Source organism: Petaurus breviceps, unplaced genomic scaffold (genome assembly GCF_028583685.1).
Source record: "Petaurus breviceps papuanus isolate PSGF00001 unplaced genomic scaffold, PetGlider_PUasm1.0 185, whole genome shotgun sequence".
Taxonomy (NCBI): domain Eukaryota; kingdom Metazoa; phylum Chordata; class Mammalia; order Diprotodontia; family Petauridae; genus Petaurus; species Petaurus breviceps.
The window spans coordinates 6855694-6875153 of NW_027185797.1; the positions used below are offsets into that span (position 1 = coordinate 6855694).

The 19460-nt window shown below is 41.8% G+C and overlaps 1 protein-coding gene across 3 annotated transcripts in view; it reads right to left on the reverse strand.

Moving 5' to 3' along the window:
* The window catches only part of ATP2C1 (ATPase secretory pathway Ca2+ transporting 1), a 110126-nt gene that overhangs the window by 43511 nt on the left and 47155 nt on the right, over nucleotides 1–19460 (reverse strand). For all 3 annotated transcript variants that reach the window (XM_069088394.1, XM_069088396.1, XM_069088395.1), the window contains 3 exons: nucleotides 18375–18410; nucleotides 11743–11804; nucleotides 10962–11070 (listed from right to left, as the gene is read on the reverse strand). In XM_069088394.1, coding sequence (XP_068944495.1) covers nucleotides 10962–11070; nucleotides 11743–11804; nucleotides 18375–18410 — 207 coding nt within the window. The remainder of the gene's footprint in view (nucleotides 1–10961; nucleotides 11071–11742; nucleotides 11805–18374; nucleotides 18411–19460) is intronic.

Sequence of the window (19460 nt, forward strand, 5' to 3'; positions counted from 1 at the left end):
TTCTCATTTCTGTCCAAATCACCTTTCTAGGGCACAGCTGTGGCCATTCCACTACCCATTCCAAAACCTTCCCTGGCTTCCTAAAGGATAAAACGCCAGCCCCTAAAACAGTCACTTAAGGCCCTGTCCAACCTGGCTCCAGCCTTATCTAGCATACACTCCTTTATTCTACATTCTAACTAAATCTCATCTCTTCTCTGATGTTGTCCTGTACTCTGGGGCCTCTGCCCTCAAGCACACAGCGTCTCCCAGAACAAAAATGCGAATTCCTTCCTCACCAAGGCCTATTGACATTCTTCTCTTCAAGCCACCCAGATAATGGTTTCCAGAAGTGTTCCCTGAAATCAAAGGTCTCTGCCTCTGCAATGTTCCATAGTCTTCAATAGTTCCAATAGTCTGGGACTATTTGGCGCCACTTTAACTTGTCTATGCGTATTGTCACCCCCGAGCTGACCATGTACTTCTCGAGGGCCATCGCTGTCATTTTTCATCTTTGTACCCCCAAAGTCTGACAAAGTGCCCTGCACCCAGAGGATGCATTATGCATGGGTGGAACTGGAGGTGTATGTGTCTGTGTGTATACATGTAGCACTGTGTACATGTACATACATGAACACATATGCATATGAAATAAATGCATATAGCAGATCTTTCCAAAATGCCTAGCACCCTTTTTTTCTTGGATACAAAGGAAAAGTCTATTTTCCCTTTAAAAGTTATTTTAAAAATTTAATTTATTGTGCTAAATTAAGTTCTGAACTATCTTCTTTCCTTCCTCTCTACCCTGCACTAGAAAAGACCACCATTTGATACAACATACCTGAGTGTGCGTGTGTGTAAAACCATACTATACATACTTCTGTTTATCAGTCCTTTCTCGAGAGGTGGATGGCATCTTCCTCCGTAGGTCCTTTGTAGTTGATTTGAATATTTATAATACTTAAAATAGTTTAGTTATTCACAGTTATACTTGGAACAATATTGCTGTTCCTGTATACAACATTCTTTGGGTTCTGCCTATTTCGATCTTCACTTTTTCATCTTTCTGCGTTTTCTAAAACCAATCTGCTCATCATTTCTTACAGCACAGTAATATTCTATAACAATTATACAGCACAACTCGTTCAGCTGTCCCCCAATTGACGGGCATTTCCTCAATTTCCAGTTCTTTGCCACCACAAAGAGAGCTGCTATCAGTATTTTAGAACATGCAGGTTCTTCTTTTATCTTGATCACCTTGGGAAACAGACCGAATAGTGGCGGTAGCTCTTTTCTAAGCTGTTACAGATATTGTGAGTCCGTACAAAGATCCAGAATATTTGCAAGACGGATAAATTACACAGATTATCAAGTACTTTTGTCTTTAAGCAACAGAATATAAATGTTCAGCCACAGTAGAGTCAGAGCCACAAAATCAATTCCCTATTTTAAAAGGAAATGATAATTTTTAAAAAAACCACGTTTTTGATTAGTCCTAGACAAGAAACAACGTGCTCCTTCGCTTTCCAATTTATCAGAACAGTAGAAATTTCTTAAGTGCAAGAAAAACCAGGGTTCAAAGTTGGGCTGTCTTTAGTAGCGATTTATTCCACAGAAACACCATTCCCCAGTATCCACAAGGAGAAGAACAAGAAAGAAAAGGGAGCCAGATGACCTTTCTCTTTTTCTACTCAAGTTAGGCTATGCTTCTGAGGCTCTATCTAAATGAGCCCATGCAGTCCATTACACACACCTTATCCAACTGGCTTTGAAAGGTCTCCATACAAGCATGTGTGGATTGGGTTTGAATGATGATGCCTGTTACAAGAAGAGAGAAAGGGAGGGTGTGTGTGTGTGTGTGTGTGTGTGTGTGTGTATGTGTGTGTGTGCATGTTCAACAAGCGTGAGGGGTGGGGGTGGTAGGAGTGCTCAGGAGTTAGGAATAAAATGACCAAAGAAGAAACGAGAGAGTGGATCATGGAAGCATTCTGTATAGTTTCCAGGACAGAGGTGGGGAACCTGCAGCCTGAAGGCCTTTGGATTCAGTCAAAGGGCCGACCTTGAGGACCCTGAGGGCCACGTGTGGCCTGGAGGCCACAGGCTGCCCAGTCCTGCCCAGGAGAAAGGTGCTACTTGCAAAGACACCTGGAGAAGCAGCGAGCCTCTGCCAGTGGCCTGTTACAGTGATGAGCTATTGTTTCAGTGCCAGCTCCGCTCCACCATTGGTCTGTTGTGTTTTCACAGAATCCCCTTTTTCTGAGCTACTCTACATGTCCACTTTTCTAGATATTCATGAATTCAGAACAAAATTATTTCTACAAACACAACCAAACAAGCCAAAATCTGCTTTTATACTTCTATAAAGCTCTACGGCAAGGAGAATTTAAATAAAAGTGAAAACTAAAGGATCCAATCGAGGCAAAAAAGAAGCCGAGGAAAGCACATGACGTGTGCAGGACTCCTGTGGCTTGTCCAAGCGATACCTGCTCAGTTCGGGCTCCTCAAGGGTGAGCTTTGATAACAAGACTGATGAAGTACGTAGGATCAAAGGCAAGTGAGAGAAGTGAGCAAAAGGAGGCAGCAAAAACGTCCCCTCCCCTCTTCCCCCCTAAGAAAGGACAGAATAAGAACCTAAGACAGGAAGAAGAAACAACCCCGAGGGGAGGACATGGGCCACAGAGACCAATCAGGTCCCAGCATGGATCAAAAGCCTTATCCAGAAGACAGAGCTCATCCTGTAGCTTGGAGAAACGGCAGGTAATGCACACCCTCCTCGCTGGAAAGCCACCGAGCATTTTTAAGGAGTTACATGGAAATGATCTGCATCCTCTGGAAAAGTTCATTCAAGAACTGGCATCTCTCTGAGATAAGTATACTGCGCAGCCCAAGACGGTTAAAGAAGGTTAAAAGCCCAGAATCTCATTTACAAGTCTTCTTAGGAGACCTTTTCAGTAATTATTAGAAATACCAGGGGTCAGAGCCAAGATGGCAGCATAGAAGCAGGAAAACACCATATGCTCCCCCCATAACCACCTCAAATACCTGTAAAAAATGACTCTAAACAAACTTTAGAGCTACAGAACCCACAAAGTGACAGAGAGAAACAAATCTCCCACTGAAGGCAGCCCAGCAGGCAGACAGGAAGGGGCCAGCGCAGCACTCTGGGAGCCCAGCCCAGCCTCATGTGAGACCATGGTTTCAGTCTCAGGGTGGCCCCTACCAGCCACGGCTGAAAGGACTTCAGGAGAGTGGATCACCAGCAGCTGTGGTGTTTTCCAGAAGTATCAACCCCCAAATGCCAAAGATGAAGGGAGAGAGGTAAGTGTGGAATTTGGGAACAGGGGGTCCAAGAGTGCGGTTCCGCCTCTGCCCCCAGAGGGAGAAGTGGCTTAGGTGCAGCGGCTGCCAACTCGTGGCTGCTTCAGAGCTCCTGGCCTGCAGACTGTAGGGGGACCAAGTGACCATTCTGAGGGATAATCACTCTTGCTTTAACCTGCTTGGATCTGGATTGCTGTCTAGGGTGGAGGTCCTGAGGTGTGTGACCAGGTGCCAGAGCCTGTGGAGGCTTCAGAGAGGACACCCAACTAACAACTCCAGCAGCTGCAAAAACCCCAGCAATTTGGGACAAAGCTATCCTCTCTGGAAGCAGAGTTCTACTGTGGCAAAAAGCTCAAAAGTCAAGTAATTGAGTGGCAACATCAGCAAGCAAAGGAAGCAAAGCAAGTATATCAATCTGACCTTAGATTCCTATTTTGGAGACAAAAAGGATCAAAGCATGGAACAGGAGGAAGACAACGAAGTCAGAACTCCTGCACCAAAAGCTTCCAAGAAAAATATGATCTGGCTATAGGCCACAGATGAGCTTAAGAAGGATTTTGAAAAGCAAGTAAGAGAAGTGGAGGAAAAATCAGGAAGAGAAGTGAGGATGCAAGAAAATCATGAAAAGTGAGTCAACCTCACTGAAGAAAATAACACCTTAAAAAACAGACTAACTCAAATGGCAAAAGAGGCTCAAAAAGCCAATGAGGAGAAGAATGCCTTAAAAAGTCGAATTGGCCTGATGAAAAAGAATCTCAAAAGCTCACTGAAGAGAATCATTCCTTCAGAATTAAACTGGAGCAAATGGAAGCTAGTGACTCTATGAGAAATCAAAATACTATTAAACAGAACCAAACAGATGAAAAAATAGAAAGCAATGTGAAATATCTCATTGGAAAAACCACTGACCTGGAAAATAGATCCAGGAGAGATGATTTAAAAATTGTTGGACTACCTGAAATCCATGATCCAAAAAAGAACCTAGAAATCATCCTTCAAGAAATTCTCAAGGAAAACTTCCCTGATGTTTTAGAACCAGAGGGCAAAATAGAGGTTGAAAGAGTCCACTGATCACCTCATGAAAAAGATCCCAAAAAGAAAACTCCGAGGAATGTTGTAGCCAGGTTCCAGAGTTCCCAGATCAAGGAGAAAATATTACAAGCAGCCAAGAAGAAACAATTTGAATATTGTGGAAACACAATCAGCATAACACAGGATCTGGCAGCTTCTACATTGAGGGATCAAAGGGCTTGGAATATGATATTCCAGAGGTCAAAGGAGCTGGGATTAAAACCAAGAATCACCTACCCAGCAAAACTGAGTATCAGATTTCAGGGGAAAATATGGTCATTCAGTGGAATAGAGGACTTTCAAGCATTCTTGATAAAAAAAACCAGAGTTGAATAGAAAATCTGACATTCAGATACAAGAAACAAGAGAAGTGTGAGAAGGTAAACCGTGAAAAGAAATCATAAGGAAATTATCAAAGTTGAAATATTTACATGCCTACATGGAAAAACAATAATTATAACTTATGAAACTTTTGTCAGTATGAGAATATTTGAAGGGAATATAAATGTGTGTGTGTGTGTGTATATATATATACATACACACATATATATGTATACATACATATATGTCTACATAGGAGATTATATGGGTGTATGAATACATGTGTGAATGTGTGTATATATGTGTACAGGTATACATAGACAGAGGGCACAGGATCAATTGAATAGGAAGGGATGATACTTAAAAGGTGAAATTGAGAGGTGAGAGAGGAATATAATGAGAGGAGATGGGGAGAGACAGAATGGGGTAAATTACCTCATATAGAAGAGGCAAGGGATAACTGTTACAATGGAAGGGAAGAACAGGAAGGCAAAAGGGAATGGGTCAACCTTATTCTCACTGAATTTAAGTTAGGGATGGAATGACATACACACTAAATAGGATATCTCACCCTACAGGAGAGTAGGGGAGAAGGGGATGAGAGGGGGGATGATGAAATGGAGGACAGGCTGGGGGGGAGGGAAGTTGGAAGCACCCACTTTTGAAAAGGGACAGGGTCAAAGTAGAGAATAGAACAAGTCGGGGTCGGATAGGATGGAGGGAAATATAGTCAGTCTTCCACAATATATCCACTATGGAAATGTTTTGCATAGCCACACATGTTCAACCTATCTGGAACTGCTTATCTTCCCAGTAAGGGTGGTGACAACAGAGGAAGGGAAAGAATCTGCAATTCAAAGTTTTAAAATCAAATGTTTTAAAAAATATATTATTATTGTTATTTTTTAACATGCGACTGGGAAATAAGATATACAGGCACTGGGGTACAGAGATCCATCTTGCCCTACTAGAAAGTTGGAGGGGGAATAGGGGAGAACATAGAAGAGAACAGATTGGGGGAGGGGGTATATAGTGGGATCGCTGTTTTGGGGTGGTGGGTAGGGGAAAGACTGGGAGAAAATTTGTAATGCAAAATCTTGTGGAAATGAATGATGTAAACTAAAAATAAACATAAAATTTAAATAATAAAAAAAAGAAATACCAGTAACCTAAAATGAAAGGATCCAAGTTTATAATCAGTCACTTTTGCTGAGTTAAAATAAGTCAATTAAAACTTGTTATCATAACTCAAATTCTCAGTTGCAATTATAATCAATACAAGGCAACACGACAAAGAACCCTAGAGTTGTGTCAGGGGAACCTGGGTGTGTATCCTGCCTTGCTAAAGTACAGATTTGCAAGATAAGATGCTTTCATATTTGTATCCTTGGCAGACAGCAGGTGTTTAATAAAAGCATATTCATTCATTCATGTAGAATGCACCCTAACGAGATCTATGGACCCATTTGTGAAAACCCAAAGGAGCTCCCTTCACCCCAGAGGCAGACTGACAGTCTGGGTGCTATTGTGGGAGGAGAGAGGAGAAAACTCCATCTCCTGGTGTTTCCTGAACTCACCAAGAGGCTGTCCCTCTGACTGTCCCCAAGGCCTGCACTGCTGCCCCAAGAAAGGCTCTTTTGGGAGCAGCAGAAGAAAAAAGGTCATGCACAAAGGAAAGCTCGCCACTCTCATCATGAGCCTGTGCTCCTGGCATGGCCCCAAACCATGCCTAGAGCTGGCACCTCAGAACAACGGGAGGATCAGAGAACAGGCTCATGTTAGGAGCATCAGTGAGAAGCCAGAAGACTGTCAGTGTGGACGATGGGCACTTCTGTTTTTAAAAACTGCAATGACAAAATCGCAAAGTTCTTGAATTTGCTTCCTCAACATCATCAGAAGTAAAAGGATTCCCATCAATAGTTCTCAAGTGATTTTCACCCCCTGAATCCAGACTAGAGATAAGAGAGCCATCTTTAACCTCAAATAATCCTTTTAAAATTTGCTAGGTTCACTAGGATGAATAAAATGGAATGAAGAGTCACCATTTTCAGTTCTTATAACCTGTGTAAACGCTTTCACATACCTATTATAAATATGTGAATACAACTGTTTTCACCTCACTCAGGATTACTTCCCTAATTTCCCCAGCTCTAAATCCACATATTCTCCCCCCAAAAGCCATCCATATTTATTTTCTCTCTCCTTAGAGGTACACAGGCTGTCTTCCCTGACAGAAGCACCCTGAGGACAGGGGCCAGTCCATTTTTGTCTCGGAGGCTCCAATGCCTAGCACATCCTGGACCTTTTCTAAGTGTCTGATGGTTCTGCACAGACTCCTATTTGTGGTTCTCAAAAGCAACATAATTCTCCACTTCTTTAACATGTCCATATTTGTCTAGCTCTTTCTCAACCACTGGCAATTCTCTTTTCTAGTACTTTATTGTTACATGCAGAGCAGCCAGAGCTAAAAGTGTCTTATCAATGGGGTACATTTCCCCTCTGCTGTTGAACTTTTTTCCTTTCTTTGAACACCTTTGAAGACATTCAAAAAGGGAGGCATTACAAGGTCAAAAAGAATTTTTTACAACTCCAAAAAAAATTGCTGGCAGCAACGGAAGCTGGTAAAAAACACTATGGCCAACGTCCGTGTGGTGCCATCCACTGGATTTCACGATCATTTATTTCTGCTAATTCAGTGAATACAAACGAGGACGGCAGGTGGCTCATGGCGCAGTTACCTAGGTCAGGCTGAAGGTTTTTCTAAGTGTTTACTATTGGACTTCCTCTTGTACAGACTGTCCCCCTCTGGGGCAGGAGTATTGATTCAAGTTACAAACTGGTACCACCAGCTCCATGTACAGCCTGGAATCAAGATATTCTCAGTCGAGTTTAAGAGAAATATTTCCCTGTCACCCTAATCTGCTCCTAACTTAGCTTTATTACTTATCTGTATTTTGTTTGTTTTTTTAAGTCAAACCTGACAATGCTGTAAAGGTTTCTTAACAATTAAACAATTTTCTTCAGTTGAAAAAAGTTAGATTTTCTCCTCAATCTGTCTTCCACATAAATGGTTCTTAGCCCAAATAGTTTAAATGAACTTTCAGTCGTTTGCAGAGTAATCTCACTAGGGTATAATAAAGCCCTCACATATTCAGACTATTTCATGGAAAAATAATATAAGTCATTCCTACTTGAGATAAGAGAAAGTTGTCCCCAAGACCTGACAGGCGCTACCTTCTTCCCACACTTCACCCAACATGGGGGAGATCCTTCCTCCCTATGATGACAAGGATTCAGTTTCCCTGGAAGGAGACAAAGCTGTCCCTGAGATATGATTGGCCCTGGCTTCCCTGACATAGGTCCCTGGTCCTCTAAAATTCCCAGCTACCAAGAGTTGAGGCCTCTCACACTTGGTGAGTGCCTGTGACCGTACAAGCAGGCAGAGCATGAAAACCCACTGATCAGATAGTGAAGGAAGCTTAGTGCCATGGTGTCCTTGTTGCATGTCGTTGCTCTGTGAGAGTAAAGTAAATCTACTTTGTGTTAGCTGTTTAATGACTTGTGAGGGCCTCATTCTGTAATGGGGCCCAAAACTTCCCAGTAAAGTGAGTCCCCACACTGGCCACCTCCAAAAAGGGGATCCCACTGTGACCCTTGAGCCTATTGGTGACCTCAGCCAAGAGGTGGCCAGAAGCTTCCTTGTCTGAATGCTCACTGATGTGCCCTTTAACAAAACAGTCTGGAATTATTTGACAAATTAAAGTCATACTCAATGCCCTAGAGCTTTGTAGACTCTTTTCTGCTTGTTAAAAATGTGGGTAACATTTGCACGTTTTCCACTTCCCCATCCTGTGGCGTCTCTGAAGCCAGTGTCTTCAAGGCCCCACAGAAGTGCGAGGAACAGACACCCTTCAAGATAGCAAAGTCACCCCCTGAACCCACACGCTAGATAACAAAGTGCCCTGGGAAAACTGGTTTCTAGCTGGGCTCTTACTGCGTGTTACCTTGGAGAACAAAGGAACTTCTATGCCTCCGTTTCTTACTCAGGAAGACCTAGGTTCAAATCTAGCCTCAGACACTTCCTAGCTGTGTGACCCTGGGCATATCATTTCACATTTGCCTGCCTCAGTTTCCTTATCTGTAAAAGCAAGGACAATAATAGCACTCACCTGTCAGGGTTTCTGTAAAAACCAAAGGAGAGAACTTAAAATGCTTTGCACGCCTTCAAGTGCTATTTTTGTTGGTGGTACTCAAATTCTTAAGCGTCTTCAACTAGATTACACTTTTTTTTGCCATTATTTCTGTGTAAAACCATTTGGGAAGTAGAGTAAGATCCTTCAGTAGCAATGACTATTAAAAGTACAGCTATTGGAGCGGCTAGGTGGTACAGTGAAAAGAACACCAGCCCTGGAGTCAGAAGGACCCGAATTCAAATCTGGCCACAGACTGCCCCCTCCAAAAAGCAAAAAAAAAAAAGAAAAGTATATCTATCCAACAGCACAAAAACTTCCAAACAGAACACTTTATAAAAGGAAGGGATAAGGCCCTGTGCCTAGGTAGCAGTTATTACAACTGTGTGAAAAAGGAAAGAAATAAGAATGGTCTCAACAACGACTCCCCATTGATGTTAAGCCCAACATTACAAATAAATTTAAAAATACAACTCAAACCATCCATTGCAAATCCCCCATCTCTAGAAGATCTTCTATTTCAACCCTCACTAACTGTATCATGCTTCTGCTAAATGTAAGCAAAAAACCTGGATGGCAAGGATCAATTAGCATTCCAATTTCCAATGAGCTCCCGGGACAAGAAGTGAAGTATTATGTTTACCAAAAAAAAGTTCAGGTTATGTGGGGACAAAATGGAAGAGAATGAGGGAAAGAGAAGTACTGGACGATGAAACATCTGATATGTCCATATTGAAACAGAAATACAAAAATCTGAGGCATCCCCAAGCCTTGTGTGCTTTTCAGCTTCCCAAAGGCTGGCACCATAGGCAGAGGGCTGTCCTAGAGCCAGGAAGACTTGAAAATGTACTCGCTGCATGATTTCTCCTGTGAAGGAAATCCCTGAACCTCTCAGTTTCCGGGCAACTCTCTAAGACCATTTTGTTGTTGTTGTGGATGTTCAATTGTTTTTTCAGGTGTGTCTGACTCTTCATGACCCTTCTTGGCAGAGATACTGGAGTGGTTTGTCATCTCCTTCCGCAGTTCATTTTACAGGTGAGGAAACTGAGGTAAATCGGGTGAAGTGACTTGCCCAGAGTTACACAGCTAGTTAGCATCTGAGACCAGATTTGACCTCAGGGAGATGAGTCTTCCCGATTCCAAGACCGATGCTCTATCCATCTGGCTGCCCTTGAAGAACTTAAGTTACAGTAAGTTGACATCTGCAGTAATGAATGAACTTTCAACACTGTGTGCACTGCCTAACACTTGAAGATTCAACCTCTTCCTCTTCAAAGAAAAATTTTTTTAATCTAACAATTAAGATATATTCCAAAGTGAAACATAATTGTTAATTATTCCACTCAATTTTTACAAAGAAATAACACATTTTGTTATACTGCCTTTTTATGTAGGACATCACCATTTTACCAGGAAGGAGTAAATGGAAGGAAACCAGCTTATATGAACAGGTCAAGGAAGGAAAAGGAACAAAATGAAATTAATCCTAAAAAAATATTAGTGTAAGAAAAAAATAAGGGCAGCTAGGTGGTGCAGTGAATAGAATACTAGCCCTGGAGTCAGGAAGACCCGAATTCAAATCCAACCTCAGACACTTAACACTTACTAGCTGTGTGACCTTGGGCAAGTCACTTAGCCCCAAATGCTCTGCCTTCCCCCCTCAAAAATAAAAAAAAGAAACAAAAATAAATCAAGATTGGCAGATACATGCTATCAGATGCTTCATTATTCTGAACCATCAAACTAAAGCAAAACAGTTGATGTCACAGTTAACCCAAGAATCTGCTTGCAAAAAGATGCTATTTTTTTCAGGATTAAACTCTTCTTCTATTTAAAGTTCAAAAGATCTTTCCCAGACTTCCCCAGTCTACAGGCACATTTCCTTTCAAGTTCCACAGAAATTTAAATTTATTACAATGCCCCCAACTATTCACATGTGACCCAAACTGGGCATTCCTAAGGTGGAGATCAGCATTCACACTCAAATGCAAATGTTTTTATCCTTAGAACTATCACTTTCTTCTCATTTTGGATCTATATCACTAGACTTTTTCCCTTCTCCAAGAAGGTTACCATACGTACCTCAAACAAGCGTAGGTCAGCAGGGACTCTGTCTCCCACAGACAGACAAACTGTATCCCCAGGAACAAGATCTCGTGCAAGTGTATGTTCCAACCTCCCTTCTCGAACACTATAATTAAGAATACAATGAGCCAGAACCAAGAGAGCATTGCTCAATTTAAAAGAAATCTCAACAAAGTGAGACAAAATACATTATGACCATCACTATTATGATTCGTCATCTATTAGAAATAGGAGTAAGGGGGGTGGCTAGGTGACGCAGTGGATAGAGTACCGGCCCTGGAGTCAGGAGGACCTCAGTTCAAATCCAGCCTCAGACAGTTAACACTTACTGGCCGTGTGACCTTGGGCAAGTCACTTAACTCCAACTGCCCCTCCAAAAAGTAAAAAAAAAGGAAATAAGAGTAAGGATACATTCCTTGCTGTTGATCATTCAGACGGCTCATCTGACAGGAAATAATTATAAGAAATGAAACATCTAAAATGTGAAATTAAAGACTGAGAATTATGAAGACTGTCTTCTGTGGCAGAAACTATACTTGAGACATGACAAAACTTTAAGATACTCTAAATTAAGCTAAAACGTCTAAGTTATAAAGTACATGGTTTCAAAAATTCAAAAGATTCCACATTTTTGTATAGTAAATATTTTTGCCCAAGTTGAATCACTATCTTTGATATTATTAGATAAACCTAGATCCAAAACAAATTCATTCTAAAGAGTGATTCTCAACTTCTGTTTTAAAAGGGGAGAAACATTCACGTCAGAAAGAAGTCTTACCAATGGCATTCTGGTGGTACAAGTTTACTCAGTTCCTCGAGCGATTTTTCAGAACGATACTCCTGTTAAAATGAGAAATAGAAAATCAAAGGATGAAAAATTGATCTTCACACAAATTCTGAGTCTTGGTTTCTTCATCTGAAAAATACCATCTAACCATCAGGATGTCGTGGGGGCCAAAGAATACAATGGATACATCCATATGACAGAATGGTCAAGCGCAATGTCAATGTGAAATAGCACATGGTGTCATGTAAAACCCTGCTAAGTGATTACCGACGGTCGCCTAGAAAGGCTTTCGCCTCCATCACTGAAGTGGAATCTCTCTCAATTCTACACACTCTCTTTACTGAGGCATCTACTTCCCAAAGAAGACTGTGAAACACTCACAGTAAATCACAGCTAGCTTTAACAGCCTTACTGTCTGTCATTCAATTTGACCAAAACTATGAAGATGAGTACTTGATACGGGTCCCTAACTTAAACAATTTGAGAAAATTAAGAAAACTAATCAGTGAGTCCAGACGTTTTAAATCATTGAGAATCATCACAATGGAGACTCAATTCAAATACTATTCAGGTCAGGGACGAATGGAGAGGGACGGCAGAAGTAAATGCTGGCACCATTGTAGGGGTCTGAAGATATTACACATTTAATTTTCCTCACAACAAGCCTCCAGCCGGTTCCCTAGTCTCCCATACAACCAAACGGAGGGAAAGCAGGAATCCCAGGTCTTGGCTTGGAAGGAGCAGAGCCTTCTCTCACTTCTGGCTGGAGAAGGCGTCAAAATCATGCCCTATGTGCACATGCTCTCCCAGCCCATCTGTGCCAGCCCTCCACGAGCATATGGATCACAGATCCCACATGAACACTTGATGCTCCATGAGCTGACAAAGTAAGCCAGGCAGAGGATCACTCTATTATAAGGATTGGCTGGTTCAGCCTGAACTTTGGACCATGTAGAAAAATGACCTACAGAGAGCTAAACCCACTCCTAGGGAGTTTCCAAAGGTATGTAAGAAAGGGAATTTCCAAGGTATGTGAGACTGTGTGGGATTGTGATCTTGATGGAGACATGCCAATTACCCATAACCCAAGACCTTATACCTTTATCCCAAAATAAGTCCAGGAGACACAAATGCCCTGGCTACAAGATCCTAACTGTGAAAACCAAGGAGCTACACGATCATGCTCCTCTCTTCAAGTCTTCCTAACTTGAATGATGCCCACACTTTTACACTAACATATCTATTTATAGCTTTCTAGATGATAAAGTATAAACAGGAACAAATGCTGTGTCATTCTCCAAACCCAGAGTAGCCGATCAAGAGTTCATGTGCAGGGAAAACAGGAACCACCACAAATTTCACACTGGGATGGAGGACACCCTCTTCCCCCACCATCTGGTAGCCTAATAACAGAAAGTCCTCGACCACATGTGAAGAAGAAATATAATAAACTATGCAGGACACAGGACAAGCAGAGGGTCTGATGCACTGTCCTGACAACCACTTCTTGTTCATGGATAAGGAACCCTTGCAGTCTCATCTAACTCATTATCTCAATGCTGCAGTGTAGGTTAAAAGGACTTTTTTCACAATGGCACCATTACATGGTCACTGCCCCTTGTCTCGTTCTGATAACAGACACTTGCAACTGCAGGGCAAGAATTCCCCGGAACCCCCCTTTTCTGCCTCCTCTGCCCCTCCCTCTCCTGTGAAAGGTGTTCCTCAGATCTTCTAAGCAGCTGCAGAAGGCAGAAGTGAGCCTCAAAGCACTGAAATGGAATCTGGACCCTAGGAAGCTGATGCTATCAGTAATCCACGTCTTGGCTTTCAGATGGTCTCCTACATCTGACCCACAGTCATTGGACCCCTGATAACAGGGATACCTAGAGATAATTCCCCAAAGTGTCATTGTGAGACAAATTCGAGGGAGGAGTCAGCAGCTATTAGGGGGGCCTGGAAGACAACCATCCACCCTGGTCCAGAGCATGGACCTCCAGACACCATGGCCTAGAAGGTGTAACCCATTGGTATTTGGAACTCCTGTCCTATCTGGAACACAAACTCACAAGACTCACTTTATCTTGTCACTGCCTGAAATGCTCTACCCCATCCCATTCGTCTGGCAGCCACCCCTCTCTCCAAGACCCACCAACCATCTCTTCCTCTGGGAACAATAACTAAATGAGTGTTACAATTACTGCCAACACTAAGAGGAACTATCTCATTTCCGTTTTTAAAAATTTGTGACCCTCCCCCACTGACCAGGACACAACTCACATACTATGCGCTAAAAAATGCTTTTCAGTCCGTAATCCATTCTGAAACAGCAACAGTCTCTCTCAGGGTTTTAGGAGGAGATAGGAAACCAAAAAAGAGATCAATGAAGCCACACAACAGCACGCACACAGACACCATCACCACCATTTTTGGGAAGTACAAGAATCCACCACCAGGCTCAGACACAACTGAACACAATCTTTCTAAAGCTTCCAGGTCCCTTACTAAGCACCAAATTAATAACAATGTAGCATAAAATGGTACATCCCGAAATCAACATAATGTACACAAACCAGACTCTCCCTCCTCTACCTTGTTTCAAAATTAGAATTTTAGGGCAACAAAGGCCCTTTCACAAAATGGGACTTATTAAAGAAAAGTCAATGACACAAAAACAAATATCATTTCAATAATAAAAAGCCCCATCTTAATAGGGCACAAGTATCAAATTCTATTTTTTAATATCAAGCACAGCTGGCCAGGGGAAATTTTAAAATGCATTTATAGTTAAGTATTTACTTAATATGTTCTACATGTTAACGTAGACTACAATCCTTTCAACTAGGTCATTTCCACAGGAGTATGGCGTGCCACAGGCATGCTGGATACATACATCCATACAAGTAATGTGGCACTATTGAGATTTGTTTAATCAACAAGTATTTCTAGAAATAAGGCACAGTCAGTGCCAAAGCAGAGAGATAGGAATGCCTGCTCCATGGGGGGGAGTGCCGCAAAGGCAGCTGGTCTGGACCAAGGATGTCAAGCCCAAAGAGAGAGCAGGGCACTAAACAACATAGAGAGGTCCCTGTGGGCCCCACAGTGCCTTATAAAGCCGCATATTCACATTCTCAGTGTCTTACTATACTTCTATTTACTTTGTTAAACATTTGCCAATTCAGTATAATCTGATTTGGGCCAGTGTTATGCACCACATGCTGCCCAGCAGAACGAATGTGGAAAGGCAGGTCAGGATCATTTTGTCAAGGGCTTTAAAAGCCAAAGAGGAAAGTTTCTTTTTGATCCTAGAAACAAAGAGCTTTTTGAGTAGAGGAGCCACACGGTAAGATCTTTGCTTAAAGAAAAATGAAATCACTTTGGTAGCTAGTTGGAGGACTGACTGCAGTTGGAGCATCTGGGAGTCAAAGGCCACATCGAAGGTATGAGCCTGGGAGGGTGGAAGGACAGGGGTGTACTCAGCAGACAGAGAGATGTTCAGAACAAGTGAAAGCTGAGTTCTGTTCTGGACATGTTTAGTCTGAGATCCCCATAGCACAACTGGCTACAAATGTCTGGGGGTTCAGTTGGTGATGTGGGACAGGAGCTCAGGTGAAAGACTGAGACCGAATACATAGTTCTGTGAGTTATTCATAGAGACATCATAGTAATGAGGTCCCCAAAACAGGGTAATGAGAGAAGTGGGACTGTGACAGAGCCCTGGGGTGTGACATGGGGTGACGAACTAGCAAGAGGGATCAGAGGGATCAGAGTTACATTAAGATGGGAATCAGGACAGAAGAGGTCATAAAAGCCCTGATAAAAGAGCATCCAGGAGAGCATGGTGAGCAGCGACAGATGTGGCAGAAAGGTCAAAAAGGATCAGGGCTGGGGAAAGACCCCACGGATCTGGAGACTCAGAGATCACGATGAACTCTGGGGCAAGTAGTTTCAATGGATAAGGCCAGGAGCCAGACAGCTGAGAGATGAGGAATGAAAGAAGCAGACAGCTCACAGCATCTCTCTTCTTGGTAAAGTATATGATGACATGCTCATCAAAAACCATGAGGATGAAGACATGAGAGAAGTCTAGAGAAGAGGACAAGAGCTGCCCTGCGGCCGTAAGGGCGGGTTAGATAGAGCTACAGGAGGGCGATCCAATCAGCCCAAGTCCACGCCCAAGGAGGAGCAGAGGAGCCATATTGTAGGACTGGGGTCTGGCAAAGAGAGAACAGTGTGGAACTGAACTCCCAGACTCCAGGGTCAAGACTAAGAACAGTGATGGTTAACATTTATAACACATCTTAAGGTCTGCAGAGTGTACATACAGAGTGACCCAAAAATCTTAGTGTGGCTTTAGGTTATTGAAGGACACCCTGTGTCTTCTCAGCCAATCCTTACAACAACCCTGGGATAAGTGCTATTATTATAATATCCATTTTAAAATACCCATTTATTATAATGCCCATTTAAATGGAGGGAAAGAGATTAATTCATTTGCCCAGAGTCATTAGCTTTCTGACTCCAAGTCTACCATTTCTAAGGAAGCAAATAAATTCAGGACAATAGCCCATGAGAGCACTGAGGGATGGAGGGCTAAGAGCTCACAGTCTCCAGGGGATTAAGCAACAGAGGAAGAGGAGTGGGCTTTGTTCATGACAGTGAACTACATGGGTGCTAACAAAAATATCTTGGCTTTGGCCATCTGAGTGTGTGCCTATGGTGGAGAAAAGAGAGGTTTAATAAGTAGGAGGTGAGGGTGTCGACAGAGGGTAGAAGTAGGAGGGCAGAGACAAGAATGAAAGGAGAAGGGGCTGAGCCCTGACTGATGACAGCCGCCATGATCCTGACTGGGCAACGCGTTTTAACGGAGTGAACTTCAAAGAGGAAGCTGTTTCACAGTGGTTTTTCTCTATTTCTATCAAAAGGAGTAAACTAAAGTACTATCACGTGCCTGCCTCACCCATGAGTGAGCAAATCTATCTGGAGCCCTTTGATTGGCCATGCACGAGCTCCGAAGGTCTGACTACCATAGACATGGGACCTCCACTTCACCTGAGGGGCAGTGACTGCACTTTTTATTACTGGTGCTCCACTGCCATCCTACCACCTTCAGGTGCTGTAGCCTGTTCCATGGAAGCTAAGCAGATTCTGGGCACGTGGAGCTCTAAGAAATTTATTAATGCAGCTCACAGGCAGGCCAGGTTCCGATGATCTGATTTTGATTGGTTTTTCATATCATATTGCGATGAAGTATAGAACAATTCACAAAGGAGTGAAATCAGTAACACAGGCCATGAGACTGACAAAAAGTTCTACAGAAGATGAATTATTAACAAGCCAAAATTTCAATCAACCAAGATAAAATTTAAGATCCACAGAACCACATGAAATTGAGGTGCAGATGAATGAGCTCCAATCTCCAAAGGTCCTAAAATTCAGTGATTCGGGATTGTGTGTATTATGACATTCAGGTAAGAAAACAAACACCCCTCTCAGTCACAGGCTCTGAGCCGCTGCTCGTCAATATTTAGGTATTATCAGATATGAAGATGCCAGGCAATATTCCTCCAAGTTGACACTCAGACAAAATTTAGTTTACATCTGTTTACACCTACGCTCATCAATAAAAATAGAAAATCTTGGCATTTTTATTTCTGCATTATTAGACCAACTCCAAAACAGGATGGCTGCTCTTCAAAACTGCACACTAAGCTTTTGTTTCCTATCCTCCTTCGGTGGGAACCGCTCTTTGATCAGATCGGAACATCCCACTGCTGGAGTAGGGAGAACAGTCCCAGGTGATCAGAAGCAGCTTAGATTTCAAAAAAGGAATTGAGTAAACAAGTGTACCATTCTACTAAATGGATTAGACATTATCCTGTTAGGCACAGAAATCTATAGAATTTTCTCCAAAAGGTCCTTCATAAATGCCCACTGATTTCTACCCTCCCTACTGGCTTTTCCCAGTTGACATAACTGTGAAAATGAAAAGTAACAGAATTATGGAAGTTCTAAGACATGATCAGGTAAGGAAAAAGAATTTTAAAATATCTAGCTATATTTCTGGGCTTTTACTACTATATGGTTTTATTTTAAATATTTTAGAAAGCGGAGTGTGTGGCTATTCTGACAAATACAGTGATCCAAGAGAATTCCAAAGGACTCATGATGAAAGAATGCTATTGGCTTCCAGAGAGAGAACTGTTGAACTCTGAGTATAAATTGAAGTATCTTTTTTTTTTGCTTTCTTTTTTTCCCTTTTTTTTGGTGATTTGGCTGCATTTCTTGCATGATTTCACATATAAAACTGGTATCATATTGTTTGCCTTCTCAGTGTTTGGGAGAGAGGTAGGAGGGAAAGAAACTGAAACTCAAAAATTTAAAAAGAAAAGAATGTTAAAAATAAAGAAATAAATTAACTAACTTAACAAATATTACTGCAACCATAAAAAAAAAGCTGTCTGTTCATCTCATTTGCCATATTACTTATCTCCTGAACTGTCTCTTACTCATTTTATTAGCCTTCAAGGGAGTCACAGAATTAAGCAACTTTTCCCACATCATGCCACATTTATCAAAAGTTAATTAAAACATCCATTTTCATCCTAGAAAAACAGGCTGCTTACCTGAACAAAGGCAACTGTAACAACGATAAGTATTGCCTAAAAAAAACAAAACATAAAAGCAATTAGTCTTTTCAAAATTAAAGTTATCCTCAAAAAAGAATAAATATTTAATCTCTTCAATTTCATGCTCATATCTATATAAAGACAGTGCTTATACATGTGATTTCATTGGTGTAGGGACCTTCCAGATGAGGAAACTCCCTCTTCCAAGGCATTTCTGCATGTTTCAGTCCTGGAGCTGCTCAGGGTATCAAGGGGCTCAGCAACCTGCCACAGGTCTTCCTGGCATTTATAAAATAACATACAAAAAGCTTTGCTTATGGACATGGTCATCTTGAGAATTACTATACAGGATGAGGCTTTCCTGAGCCTGTGGAAAACGAGGCATTGACCATATGACTAGGGAGCAGAATGGACACTTTACAATAGTTGGAGAGGGGGCAACATTTCTGCCTTGTCTGCCCAGCAAAGTCTGGTTCAGTCTCAAGAACTGGGCCTTGGTTCTTCAGTGAAGGCATCCAATCCCTGGGTCTCACTAGCAAGTTCAGCTCTGATTGTACATCACTCACACCAGTACTGTTTATATAAATATATGTAGTGAACTGTACCTTATTTGCACATTTGACAACAGAAATAAAGCAAAGTCACTTTCAAACAATTTACAGTTATCTTTCTAAAGTCAATAAACTTCATGTAATGAATGTTTTTCTTTTAAGATTACTTCTGGGGTGGCTAGGTGGTGCAGTGGATAGAGCACTGGCTCTAAGTCAGGAGGACCTGAGTTTACATCCAGCCTCAGACACTTAACACAAAAACTAGCTGTGTGACCTTGGGCAAGTCACTTAACCCCAACTGCCCTATCTTCCCCCCTCCAAAAAGCAAAAAAAAAAAAATTACTTCTGAAACATATTCATTATTCTTTTGCATCATCAGTATAGTAAGAACACTTTGGTATTTGAGTGTTATAAATAAGATGAAGGGGCTAAGAATCTAATTTAAGGGAAAAAGGACAAGAGAACGACTAAAAAGTAATGAAATTACTTAAAAGTCAGGTGACTAGTGCCTATTAGAAAATCAACCAGGGCA